This window comes from Panthera leo, chromosome A3 (assembly GCF_018350215.1).
Source record: "Panthera leo isolate Ple1 chromosome A3, P.leo_Ple1_pat1.1, whole genome shotgun sequence".
NCBI lineage: Eukaryota > Metazoa > Chordata > Mammalia > Carnivora > Felidae > Panthera > Panthera leo.
In genome coordinates this window covers 89727297-89741166 of record NC_056681.1, presented here as the reverse complement: position 1 = coordinate 89741166, position 13870 = coordinate 89727297, and the positions used below count along the sequence as shown (strand labels likewise).

The following is a 13870-nucleotide window of genomic DNA, read 5'->3' as shown; positions in this document are numbered from 1 at the left end:
AGATCAATGAAACCAGAAGCTGGTTCTTTGAAAGAATTAACAAAATTGATAAACCACTAGCCAGTTTGATCAAAACGAAAAAGGAAAGGACCCAAATAAATAAAATCAAGAATGAAAGAGGAGAGATCACAACCAACACAGCAGAAATAAAAACAATAATAAGAGAACATTATGAGCAATTATACGCAAAAAAAAAAAAAAAAAAGGGCAATCTGGAAGAAATGTACAAATTCCTAGAAGCATATAAACTACCAAAACTGAAACAGGAACAAAACCTTGCTTGCCCGCAGCGGGAGCCGGAGAGGACTGAGGCTAAGATTTCACAATGACTTCCATCTTGACTTACACGCTTAAAAATCTTCCCAGTACATCAAAATGGGCCCTCAGATTTTCTTTAAGACCTCTAAGCTGTTCCTCCCAGCTACGAGCTGCCCCAGCCGCCCAGACCAAGTCAAAGAAAACCTTAGCCAAACCCAATATAAGGAATATTGTGGTGGTGGAGGGTGTTCGCATTCCATTTTTGCAGTCGGGCACTTCATATAAGGAACTGATGCCACATGATTTGGCTAGAGCAGCACTTTTGGGTTTGCTGCATCGGACCAATGTCCCGAAGGATGTTGTTGATTATATCATCTTTGGCACAGTTATACAGGAAGTGAAGACTAGCAATGTGGCTAGAGAGGCTGCCCTGGGAGCTGGCTTCTCTGACAAGACTCCTGCTCACACTGTCACCATGGCTTGCATCTCTGCCAACCAAGCCATGACCACAGGTGTTGGCTTGATTGCCTCTGGGCAGTGCGATGTGGTCGTGGCAGGTGGTGTAGAGTTAATGTCTGATGTCCCTATTCGTCATTCAAGGAAAATGAGGAAGATGTTGCTTGATCTCAATAAGGCCAAGACTCTGGGTCAGCGACTGTCTGTAGTCTCTAAATTCAGATTGAATTTCCTGTCACCCGAGCTCCCTGCGGTGGCCGAGTTCTCCACCAGTGAGACCATGGGCCACTCTGCAGACCGACTGGCTGCTGCCTTTGCTGTTTCTCGACTGGACCAGGATGAGTACGCGCTGCGCTCTCACAGCCTGGCCAAGAAGGCCCAGGATGAAGGACTCCTGTCTGATGTTGTGCCCTTCAAAGTACCAGGAAAAGATACAGTTACCAAAGATAATGGCATTCGTCCTTCGTCTCTGGAGCAGATGGCCAAACTAAAACCTGCATTCATCAAGCCCTATGGCACAGTGACGGCTGCAAATTCTTCTTTCCTGACTGATGGTGCATCTGCAATGCTGATAATGGCAGAGGAGAAAGCTCTGGCCATGGGTTATAAGCCAAAGGCATATTTGAGGGATTTTGTGTATGTGTCTCAGGATCCAAAAGATCAACTTTTACTTGGACCAACTTACGCTACTCCAAAAGTTCTGGAAAGGGCAGGATTAACAATGACTGATATCGATGCTTTTGAATTTCATGAAGCATTCTCAGGTCAGATTTTGGCTAATTTTAAAGCCATGGATTCTGATTGGTTTGCACAAAATTACATGGGTAGAAAAACCAAGGTTGGGTCACCTCCTTTGGAGAAGCTTAACAACTGGGGTGGATCGCTGTCCCTGGGACACCCAATTGGAGCTACTGGCTGCCGGTTGGTCATGGCAGCTGCCAACAGATTACGGAAGGAGGGAGGCCAGTATGGCTTGGTGGCTGCCTGTGCCGCTGGAGGGCAGGGCCATGCGATGATAGTGGAAGCTTATCCAAAATAATAAAGGAGAGGTGACCTGGAGTTTCTGCGCAACACTCGCACTAGGCAATGCCATTCCAATGCATTACTAACTGACATCCTTAGTTCCTGTCTCCTCTTAGGAAAAGACAATTTGTGGCCTTCTGTTCAATACTTTGCAATTAAGCCTTGCTAGTATTCTGAGCTTTCCAGTAATCACGGCTTACTACTCTTTCAGGGATTTCTTAATCAGCAGAATCTCTCAGTGTTATGTTTAAACAGTTGTTTGGGGGCTCTATTTTCATTAAATACTTAAATGAGTGGTTGCAGTTCAGGAGAGATTTGGAATCATCTTTGTAACATTTGCAAAGTATACTCCTTCCAATTTGTGACCTAAAGATGCGTGTTTTCTATAAAATACAAACCAATGTGCCTAAAGAAACTTAATTATGGGAAGGTAATTCAGAGTTTAAATGTCACTGAAAACTTACAGTAAATGTTTAGATATATAAGTACCCTGTTACACTTAATAAAGTGAGGGAGTATTGAAGAATTGTTTGCCTTAGTTTTTACCAGAGATAAAGGGTGGTTCCCTTGGCTTGGGGGCAGATTTTGCCTTTAATTACTCATTTGTAACTTTTAGCCATTTTAGTCAGTCATGTGGCTGCTAGGGGTATAAAGAGGGTCCTGCTTTAGAATAACACCTTTTTGGGGCTCCTGGGTGGCTCATTCGGTTGAGCATCCGACTTCCGCTCAGGTCACGATCCCACGGTTCGTTGGGTTCGAGCCCCACGTTGGGCTCTGTGCTGACAGCTCAGACCCTGGAGGCTGCTTCTGATTCTGTGTCTCCCTCTCTCTCTGCCCCTCCTCTGCTCATGCTCTGTCTCTCAAAAATAAATAAATGTTAAAAAAAAAAAAAAAAACATTTAAAATAACACTTTTTTCCCCATTGCTCCTTGGGGGTAAATTTATTTCACTGTTTGGAGATGTCTCTACCAGGATTTAAGTCAAGTGTAAAGAAATTTTATAAATAAAAACATTGAAAACCTTTTTAAAAAAGGGGTGCCTGGGGGGCTCAGTTAGTTAAGTGTCCGACTTTGGCTCAAGTGATGGTCTCACAGTTCATGGGTTTGAGCCCCACGCTGGGCTCTGCTGACAGCTCCAGGCTGGAACCTGCTGCGGATTCTGCCTCCTCCTCTGTCTCTGCCGCCCCTCCCCCCGCCTGCCCGCCGTTTGCGCTCTGTCTCTCTCAAAAATAAACCTTAAAAAAAAAAAAAAACCTGAAACAGGAAGTAACAGATAATTTGAACAGACCCCTAATCAGTAAAGAAGTCAAATTAGTAATCAAAAATCTCCCAAAAAACAAGAGCCCAGGGCCAGACGGCTTTCCAGGGGAATTCTACCGAACATTTAAAGAAGAGTTAACACCTATTCTCTTGAAGCTGTTCCAAAAAACAGAAATGGAAGGAACACTTCCAAACTCTATGAAGCCAGCATTACCTTGATTCCAAAACCAGACAGAGACCCCACTAAAAAGGAGAACTATAGACCAATTTCCCTGATGAACATGGATGCAAAAATCCTCAAGATATTAGCCAACCGGATCCAACACTACATTAAAAAAATCATTCACCACGACCAAGTGGGATTTATACCTGGGATGCAAGCCTGGCTCAATACCTGCAAAACAATTAACGTGATGCATCACATCAATAAAAGAAAGGATAAGAACCTTATGATGCTCTCAATAGATACAAAGAAAGCATTTGACAAAATACAGCATCCTTTCTTGATAAAAACCCTCAAGAAATTAGGGATAGGAGGATCATTCCTCGAGATCACAAAAGCCAGATATGAACGACCCAACACTAATATCATCCTCAATAGGGAAAAACTGAGAGCTTTCCCCCTAAGGTCAGGAACTAGACACAGATGTCCACTCTCGCCACTGTCATTCAACACAGTATTGGAAGTCTTTGCCTCTGCAATCAGACAACACAACGAAATAAAAGGCAACCAAATCAGCCAGGAGGAGGTCAAACTTTCACTCTCAGCAGATGACATGATACTCTATGTGGAAAACCCAAAAGATTCCATCAAAAAACTGCTAGAACTGATTCATGAATTCAGCAAAGTTGCAGGATATAAAATCAATGCACAGAAATAGTTGCATTCCTATTCACCAACAATGAAGCAACAGAAAGAGAAATCAAGGAATCAATCCCATTTACAATTGCACCCAAAACCGTAAAATACCTAGGAATAAATCAAACCAAAGATACACTGAAAACTATAGAAAGCTTATGAAAAAAGTTGAAGAAGACACAAAAAAAATGGAAAAAGATTCCATGCTTCTGGATAGGAAGAACAAATATTGTTAAAACGTCAATACTACCGAAAGCAATCTACATATTCAATGCAATCCCTAACAAAATAACACCAGCATTCTTCACAGAGCTAGAACAAACAATTCTAAAATTTGTATGGAACCAGAAAAGACCCCAAATAGCCAAAGCAATCTTGGAAAAGAAAACCAAAGCTGGAGGTATCACAATCGTGGACTTTAAGATGTATTATAAAGCTGTAATCATCAAGACAGTACGGTACTGGCACAAGAACAGATACTCAGATCAATGGAACAGAATAGAGAACCCAGAAATGGACCCACAAACATATGGCCAACTAATCTTTGACAAAGCAGGAAAGAATATCCAATGGAATAACGACAGTCTCTTCAGCAAGTGGTGCTGGGAAAACTGGACAGCGACATGCAGAAAAATGAACCTGGACCACCTTCTTACACCATACACAAAAATAAACTCAAAGTGGAGGAAAGACCTAAATGTGAGACAGGAAGCCATCAAAATCCTTGAGAAGAAAGCAGGCAAAAACCTCTTTGACCTTGGCCACAGCAACTTCTTACTCAACACGTTTCCGGAGGCAAGGGGAACAAAAGCAACTACTGGACCTCATCAAAATAAAAAGCTTCTGCACAGTGAAGGAAACAATCAGCAAAACTAAAAGGCAGCTGACACAATGGGAGAAGATATTTGCAAATGACATATCCAATAAAGGGTTAGTATCCAAAATCTATAAAGAACTTATCAAACTCAAGACCCAAAAAACAAATAATCCAAGTGAAGAAATGGGCAAAAGACATGAATAGACACATCTCCAAAGAAGACATCCATATGGCCAACCAACACATGAAAAAATGCTCAACATCACTCATTATCAGGGAAATACAAATCAAAACCACAATGAGACACCACCTCACCCCTGTCAGAATGGCTAACATTAACAACTCAGGCAACAAAAGGTGTTGGTGAGGATGCAGAGAAAGAGGATCTCTTTTGCACTGCTGGTGGGAATGCATACTGCTGCAGCCACTCTGGAAAACAGCATGGAGGTTCCTCACAAAATTAAAAATAGAACTACCCTACAACCCAGCAATTGCACTACTAGGTATTTATGCAAGGGATACAGGTGTGCTGTTTCGAAGGGGCACATGCACCCCAATGTTTATAGCAGCAATATCAACAATAGGCGAAGTATGGAAAGAGACCAAATGTTCCACCAATGAATGAATGGATAAAGATGATATGGTATATATATACAAAGGAGTATTACTTGGCAATCAAAAAGAATGAAATGTTGCCATTTGCAACTACGTGAGTGGAACTAGAGAGTATTATGCTAAGCGAAATTAGTCAGAGAAAGACAAATATCATATGACTTCACTCATATGAGAACTTTAAGATACAAAACAGCTGAACATAAGGGAGGGGAAGCAAAAATAACATAAAAACAGGGAGGGGAACAAAACATAAAAGACTCTTAAATATGGAGAAAAACAGAGGGTTACTGGAGGGGTTGTGGGAGGGGGAATAGGCTAAATGGGTGAGGGACATTAAGGAATCTACTTCTGAAGTCGTTGTTGCACTACATGCTAAGTAACTTGGATGCAGATTAAAAAAAAATAATAATAATTAAAAAAAATTAGTTATTTTTAGTTCCCAAAATGACCACAGATTCAATACAATCCATAGCAGAATCCTAGCTGATTTCTTTATAGAAATTGCCAAGCTGATTCCAAAATTCATATGGAACTAAAACAGCCAACACAATTCTGAAAAGACAAAGTTGGAGGACTCAAACTTCCCAATTTCAAAACTTAACTACAAAGCTATAGTTATCACCACAGTGTGGCACTGACACAGGGAGAGACATAAAGATCAATGGAAAAGAATTGAGAGCCCAGAAAAAAATCCAGGCATCTATGGTCAACTGATTTTGGATAAGGGTGCCAAGCCCACTTAATGAAGAAAGAAGAAGTCATTTTAACAAATGGTGGTGGGACAACTGTAGAGCCACATGGAAAAGAATGAAGTTGGACCCTTATCTCACACCATATACAAAAATTAACTCAAAATGGATCAAAGACATAAAAGTAAAACTAAAACTATAAAACCTTTAGAAGAAAACATAAGGATAAATCTTCATGACCTTGGATTTGGCAAAGGATGGTTAGGTATGACACCAAGAATGTGAGCAACAAAAGACAAAAGAGATAGACTTCATCAAAATTAAAAACTTTTCCACTTTAAGGGATATCATCAAGTGAAAAGACAACCCACAAAATGGGAGAACATGTTTGCAAGTCAAAATTTTGATAGAAAAAAATGTGTCTAAAACACATAAACAAATCTTAGAACTCAATAAAAAGAGAAATAACCCAAATAAAAACCACACCAAGTTCTGAATAAATATTTCTCCAAATAAGATGTACAACTGGTCAATGAGCACACAAAAAGATGTTCAACATCCTTAGTCAAGAGGGAAATGCAAATCAAAAGCAAAATGAGAAACCAGTTTATACCGACTAGAATGGGTACAATCAAAAAGTGAGATAAGAAGTGTTGTTGAGAAACTGGAATCCTCATACACTGCTAGTGGGAATGTAAAGTAATGCAGCAATGTTGGCATATACTCTGAGAGTTCCTTAAATGATTAAATATAAAGTTATCACATGACCCAGTAATTCTACTCCTAGGTATATACTCAAGAGAAATGAAAACATATATCCATACAGAAACTTGTACATAAATATTTGTATAGAAGCATTATTCATAACAGCCAAAGAGTAGAAACAACCCAAATGTCCATCAATGGGTAAGTGGATAAACAAAATGTGGAAGACTGAGGGAAGATGGCGGCGTAGGAGGATGCTGGGCTCACCGCATCTTGTTGATCACTTAGATTCCACCTACACCTGCCTAAATAACCCAGAAAACCGCCAAAAGACTAGCAGAACGGATTCTCCGGAGCCAAGCGCAGACGAGAGGCCCACAGAAGAGGGTAGGAAGGGCTGAGAGACGGTGCGCGTAACATGGACTGGTGGGCGGGAGGGAGCCGGGGTGGAGGGGCAGCTCCTTGCCCAAGCAGAGACCCCTAGTCTGGCTTGCAAAAGCGGAGGGGCCGGACGGAGTGTGTTCTGACAGCAAGCGCGACTTAACATCTGGAAGGTTATAAGTTAATAGCTCTGCTTAGAGAGCGGGAAGGCTGGAGGACAACAAGAGGGAGAGTTGTTGAGCCCCGGACGACAGAGCTCAGCTTGGCGGGGAACAAAGGCTCTCGCCAGCGCCATCTCCCTCACCCATGCCCCAGCCAAAATCCCAAAGGGAACCAGTTCCTGCCAGAGAACTTGCTTGCACCGCGCAAACACCCAACGCTGTGCTTCTGCGGATCCATCCCTCCGGCGGGGGGTCTGACTCCCTCCCGGTGCTGGAGGGCCCCTCCTGAAGGGGATCACCGAAGGATAAGCGAGCTGAGCCTACCCCTCCCGCCCCTGTGCATCTTGCCGATCCACTCCAGCTAATATGCCAGATCCCCAGCACCACAAGCCTGGCAGTGTGCAAGTAGCCCAGACGGGCCATGCCACCCCACAGTGAATCCCGCCCCTAGAAGAGGGAAGAGAAGGCATATACCCGTCTGACTGTGGCCCCAGCGGTGGGCTGGGGGCAGACATCAGGTCTGACTGCAGCCCTGCCCACCAATGCGAGTTATTCAAGACAGCACAGGGGAAGTGCCCTGCAGTTCTGCACCACTCCAGGGACTATCCAAAATGACGAAACGGAAGAATTCCCCTCAAAAGAATCTCCAGGAAATAACAGCTAATGAACTGATCAAAAAGGATTTAAACAATATAACAGAAAGTGAATTTAGAATAATAGTCATAAAATTAATCACAGGGCTTGAAAACAGTATAGAGGACAGCAGAGAATCTATTGCTACAGAGATCAAGGGACTAAGGAACAGTCAGGAGGAGCTAAAAAATGCTATAAACAAGCTGCAAAATAAAATGGAAACAACCACGGCTCGGACTGAAGAGGCAGAGAAGAGAATAGGTGAACTAGAAGATAAAATTATGGAAAAAGAGGAAGCTGAGAAAAAGAGACATAAAAAAATCCAGGAGTATGAGGGGAATATTAGAGAACTAAGTGATGCACTAAAGAGAAATAATCTATGCATAATTGGTATTCCAGAGGAGGAAGAGAGAGGGAAAGGTGCTGAAGGTGTACCTGAAGAAATAATAGCTGAGAACTTCCCTGATCTGGGGAAGGAAAAAGGCATTGAAATCCAAGAGGCACAGAGAACTCCCTTCAGACATAACTTGAATCGATCTGCACAACATATCATAGTGAAACTGGCAAAATACAAGGAGAAAGAGAAAATTCTGACAGCAGTTAGAGATAAACGTGCTCTAACATATAAAGGGAGACCTATAAGACTCGTGACCGATCTCTCTTCTGAAACTTGGCAGGCCAAAAAGGAATGGCAGGAAATCTTCAATGTGATGAACAGAAAAAATATGCAGCCGAGAATCCTTTATCCAGCAAGTCTGTCATTTAGAATAGAAGGAGAGATAAAGGTCTTCCCAAACAAACAAAAACTGAAGGAATTCATCACCACTAAACCAGCCCTACAAGAGATCCTAAGGGGATCCTGTGAGACAAAGTACCAGAGACATCGCTCCAAGCATGAAACCTACAGACATCACAACAACTCTAAACCCGTATCTTTCTATAATAACACTGAACATAAATGGACTAAATGCACCAACCAAAAGACATAGGGTATCAGAATGGATAAAAAAACAAGACCCATCTATTTGCTGTCTACAAGAGACTCATTTTAGACCTGAGGACACCTTCAGATTGAAAGTGAGGGGATGGAGACCTATTTATCATGCTACTGGAAGTCAAAAGAAAGCTGGAGTAGCCATACTTATATCAGACAAACTAGACTTCAAATTAAAGGTTGTAACAAGAAATGAAGAAGGGCATTATATAATAATTACAGGGTCTATCCATCAGGAAGAGCTAACAATTATAAATGTCTATGCACGAATACGGGAGCCCCCAAATATATAAAACAATTACTCACAAACATAAGCAACCTTATTGATAAGAATGTGGTAACTGCAGGGGACTTTAACACTCCACTTACAGAAATGGATAGATCATCTAGACACATGGTCAGTAAAGAAACAAGGGCCCTGAATGATACATTGGATTAGATGGACTTGACAGATATATTTACAACTCTGCATCCCAAAGCAACAGAATATACTTTCTTTTCAAGTGCACATGGAACCTTCTCCAAGATAGATCACATACTGGGTCACAAAACAGCCCTTCATAAGTATACAAGAATTGAGATCATACCATGCATACTTTCAGACCACAATGCTATGAAGCTTGAAATCAACCACAGGAAAAAGTCTGGAAAACCTCCAAAAGCATGGAGGTTAAAGAACACCCTACTAAAGAATGAGTGGGTCAACCAGGCAATTAGAGAAGAAATTAAAAAATATATGGAAACAAATGAAAATGAAAATACTACCATCCAAAGGCTTTGGGACGCAGAGAAGGCAGTCCTGAGAGGAAAATACATTGCAATCCAGGTCTATCTCAAGAAACAAGAAAAATCCCCAATACAAAATCTAACAGCACACCTAAAGGAAATAGAAGCAGAACAGCAAAGACAGCCTAAACCCAGAAGAAGAAGAGAAATAATAAAGATCAGAGCAGAAATAAACAATATAGAATCTAAAAAAATTGTAGAGCAGATCAACGAAACCAAGAGTTGGTTTTTGAAAAAATAAACAAAATTGATAAACCTCTAGCCAGGTTTCTCAAAAAGAAAAGGGAGATGACCCAAATAGATAAAATCATGAATGAAAATGGAATTATTACAACCAGTCCCTCAGAGATACAAGCAATTATCAGGGAATACTATGAAAAATTATATGCCAACAAACTGGACAACCTGGAAGAAATGGACAAATTCCTAAACACCCACACACTTCCAAAACTCAAACAGCAAGAAATAGAAAGCTTGAACAGACCCATAACCAGTGAAGAAATTGAATCAGTTATCAAAACTCTCCCAACAAACAAGAGTCCAGGACCAGACGGCTTCCCAGGGGAGTTCTACCAGACGTTTAAAGCAGAGATAATACCTATCCTTCTCAACCTATTCCAAAAAATAGAAAGGGAAGGAAAACTTCCAGACTCATTCTATGAAGCCAGTGTTACTTTGATTCCTAAACCAGACAGAGACCCAGTAAAAAAAGAGAACTACAGGCCAGTATCCCTGATGAGTATGGATGCAAAATTCTCAATAAGATACTAGCAAATCGAATTCAACAGCATATAAAAAGAATTATTCACCATGATCAAATGGGATTCATTCCTGGGATGCAGGGCTGGTTCAACATTCGCAAATCAATCAACGTGATACATCACATTAATAAAAGAAAAGATAAGAACCATATGATCCTGTCAATCGATGCAGAAAACGCATTTGACAAAATTCAGCAACTTTTCTTAATAAAAACCCTCGAGAAAGTCGGGATAGAAGGAACATACTTAAACATCATAAAAGCCATTTATGAAAAGCCCACAGCTAACATCATCCTCAATGGGGAAAAACTGAGAGCTTTTTCCCTGAGATCAGGAACACGACAGGGATGTCCACTCTCACCATTGTTGTTTAACATAGTGTTGGAAGTGCTAGCATTAGCAATCCAGACAACAAAAGGAAATCAAAGGTATCAAAATTGGCAAAGATGAAGTTAAGCTTTCACTTTTTGCAGATGACGTGATCTTATACATGCAAAACCCGATAGACTCCATCAAAAGTCTGCTAGAACTGATACATGAATTTAGCAAAGTTGCAGCATACAAAATTAATGTACAGAAATCAGTTGTACTCTTATACACTAACCATGAAGCAACAGAAAGACAAATAAAGAAACTGATCCCATTCACAATTGCACCAAGAAGCATAAAATACCTACGCATAAATTTAACCAAAGATGTAAAAGATCTGTATGCTGAAAACTATAGAAAGCTTATGAAGGAAATTGAAGAAGATATAAAGAAATGGAAAAACATTCCATGATCATGGACTGGAAGAATAAATATTGTCAAAATGTCAATACTACTCAAAGCTATCTACACATTCAATTGAATCCCAATCAAAATTGCACCAGCATTCTTCTCGAAGCTAGAACAAGCAATCCTAAAATTCATATGGAACCACAAAAGGCCCTGAATAGCCAAAGTAATTTTGAAGAAGACCAAAGCAGGATGCATCACAATCCCTGACTTTAGCCTCTCCTACAAAGCTGTAATCATCAAGACAGCATGGTATTGGCACAAAAACAGACACATAGACCAATGGAATAGAATGGAAACCCCAGAACTAGACCCACAAAAGTATGGCAAACTAATCTTTGACAAAGCAGGAAAGAATATCCAATGGAAAAGAGACAGTCTCTTTAACAAATGGTGCTGGGAGAACTGGACAGCAACATGCAGAAGATTGAAACTAGACCACTTTCTCACACCATTCACAAAAATAAATTCAAAATGGATAAAGGACCTGAATGTGAGACAGGAAACCATTAAAACCCTAGAGGAGAAAGCAGGAAAAGACCTCTCTGACCTCAGCCGTAGCAATCTCTTACTTGACACATCCCCAAAGGCAAGGGAATTAAAAGTAAAAATGAACTACTGGGACCTTATGAAGATAAAAAGCTTCTGCACAGCAAAGGAAACAACCAACAAAACTAAAAGGCAACCAATGGAATGGGAAAAGATATTTGCAAATGACATATCGGACAAAGGGCTAGTATCCAAAATCTATAAAGAGCTCACCAAACTCCACACCCGAAAAACAAATAACCCAGTGAGGAAATGGGCAGAAAACATGAATAGACACTTCTCTAAAGAAGACATCCAGATGGCCAACAGGCACATGAAAAGATGCTCAACGTCGCTCCTCATCAGTGAAATACAAATCAAAACCACACTCAGATATCACCTCACTACAGTCAGAGTGGCCAAAATAAACAAATCAGGAGACTATAGATGCTGGAGAGGATGCGGAGAAATGGGAACCCTCTTGCACTGTTGGTGGGAACGCAAATTAGTGCAGCCGCTCTGGAAAACAGTGTGGAGGTTCCTCAAAAAATTAAAAATAGACCTCCCCTATGACCCAGCAGTAGCACTGCTAGGAATTTACCCAAGGGATACAGGAATACTGATGCATAGGGGCACTTGTACCCCAATGTTTATAGCAGCTCTCTCAACAATAGCCAAATTATGAAAAGAGCCTAAATGTCCATCAACTGATGAATGGATAAAGAAATTGTGGTTTATATACACAATGGAGTACTACGTGGCAATGAGAAAGAATGAAATATGGCCCTTTGTAGCAACGTGGATGGAACTGGAGAGTGTTATGCTAAGTGAAATAAGCCATACAGAGAAAGACAGATACCATATGGTTTCACTCTTATGTGGATCCTGAGAAACTTAACAGAAACCCATGGGGGAGGGGAAGGAAAAAGAAAAAAAGGTTAGAGTGGGAGAGAGCCAAAGCATAAGAGACTCTTAAAAACTGAGAACAGACTGAGGGTTGATGGCGGGTGGGAGGGAGGAGAGGGTGGGTGATGGGTATTGAGGAGGGCACCTTTTGGAATGAGCACTGGGTGTTGTATGGAAACCAATTTGACAATAAATTTCATATATTGAAAACAAACAAAAAGTGGCATATACATACAATGGAATATTATTCAGCCACTAAAATGGATAAATTTTTGATACATTTTATTACTTATATGAACCTAAAAACACCAGCTAAGCTTTACATGATTCCATAATAATTAATTATTGTATTAAGGTCCAGAATAGAAAAATCTACGGAGACAAAGTAGATCAGTGGTGATGAGGAGGTAGAGGGGATGATAGCTAAGAGTATAGGATTTGTTCCTGAGGTGATGAAAACATTCTAAAATCAACTGTGTTGATGGCTGCACATTCCTAAGAATAGGGTAAAAACCACTGAACTGCATACTTTAAATGGGTGACCCATACCGTATGTGCATTATATGTCAATAAAGCTTTTTATAAATGTTCTATGGGCAGTTGAAAAGTTTTAAAGTTTTTTTAAGGCATAGAAACATTTCTACATATCTATGATCAACCTCATTATTTGCATTATTCCAGGATGTATTTTCAACTATGCTTTTTATAAATAATTTCATTTCTATGATCTCTCATGAGCCAAGGATGTATATTCAACTTCTCTACTGCTATTCTGTATTGTCCATTTCTCCTTAAAGGTTCTCTAGAGTTTTCTGCTAGTGTATGGTCTGTTCTGCATTCCTCCCATCGCCAAGCAAAATTCCTTTTCCCCAGTTAAGCATCTTTTTCTCATGTTACATATATTTTTATGCTAATTCATGGTTAAAGAGTTATGTGTAATAGCCTCTTTGTGGATTGCAAATCAGTATAAAAATACTCCTCCTTAAGAGAGGGAGGGAGGCAAACCATAAGAGACTCTTAAATACAGAGAACAAACTGAGGGTTGATTGGGGGTGCAGGGGAGAGGGAAAATGGGTGATGGGTATTGAGGAGGGCACTTGGTGGAATGAGCACTGGGTGTTGTAGGTAAGCGATGAATCATGGGAATCCACCCCCAAAACCAAGAACATACCGTATACACTCTATGTTAGCCAACTTGACAATAAATTATATCAAAAAAAATATTCCTCCTTAATTCCTGCAACAGTCTGGGTGTTGTCTAT

General features: G+C 40.6%; 2 protein-coding genes across 15 annotated transcripts in view; one reads left to right on the top strand and one right to left on the bottom strand.

Annotated features, from left to right (window-relative positions):
* The window catches only part of ALMS1 (ALMS1 centrosome and basal body associated protein), a 230530-nt gene that overhangs the window by 54583 nt on the left and 162077 nt on the right, over positions 1 to 13870 (bottom strand). The gene's annotated exons all lie outside the window — the stretch shown is intronic.
* On the top strand, positions 263 to 2044 carry LOC122216203 (trifunctional enzyme subunit beta, mitochondrial-like). Its single transcript, XM_042932718.1, has one exon. It carries the CDS (start codon positions 326 to 328, stop codon positions 1751 to 1753), a length of 1428 nt encoding a protein of 475 aa, XP_042788652.1. The 5' UTR covers positions 263 to 325; the 3' UTR covers positions 1754 to 2044.

Coding starts and splice junctions, on each gene's coding strand:
- LOC122216203 (XM_042932718.1), top strand. CDS start 326: ATGACTTCCATCTTGACTTACACGCTTAAAAATCTTCCCAGTACATCA.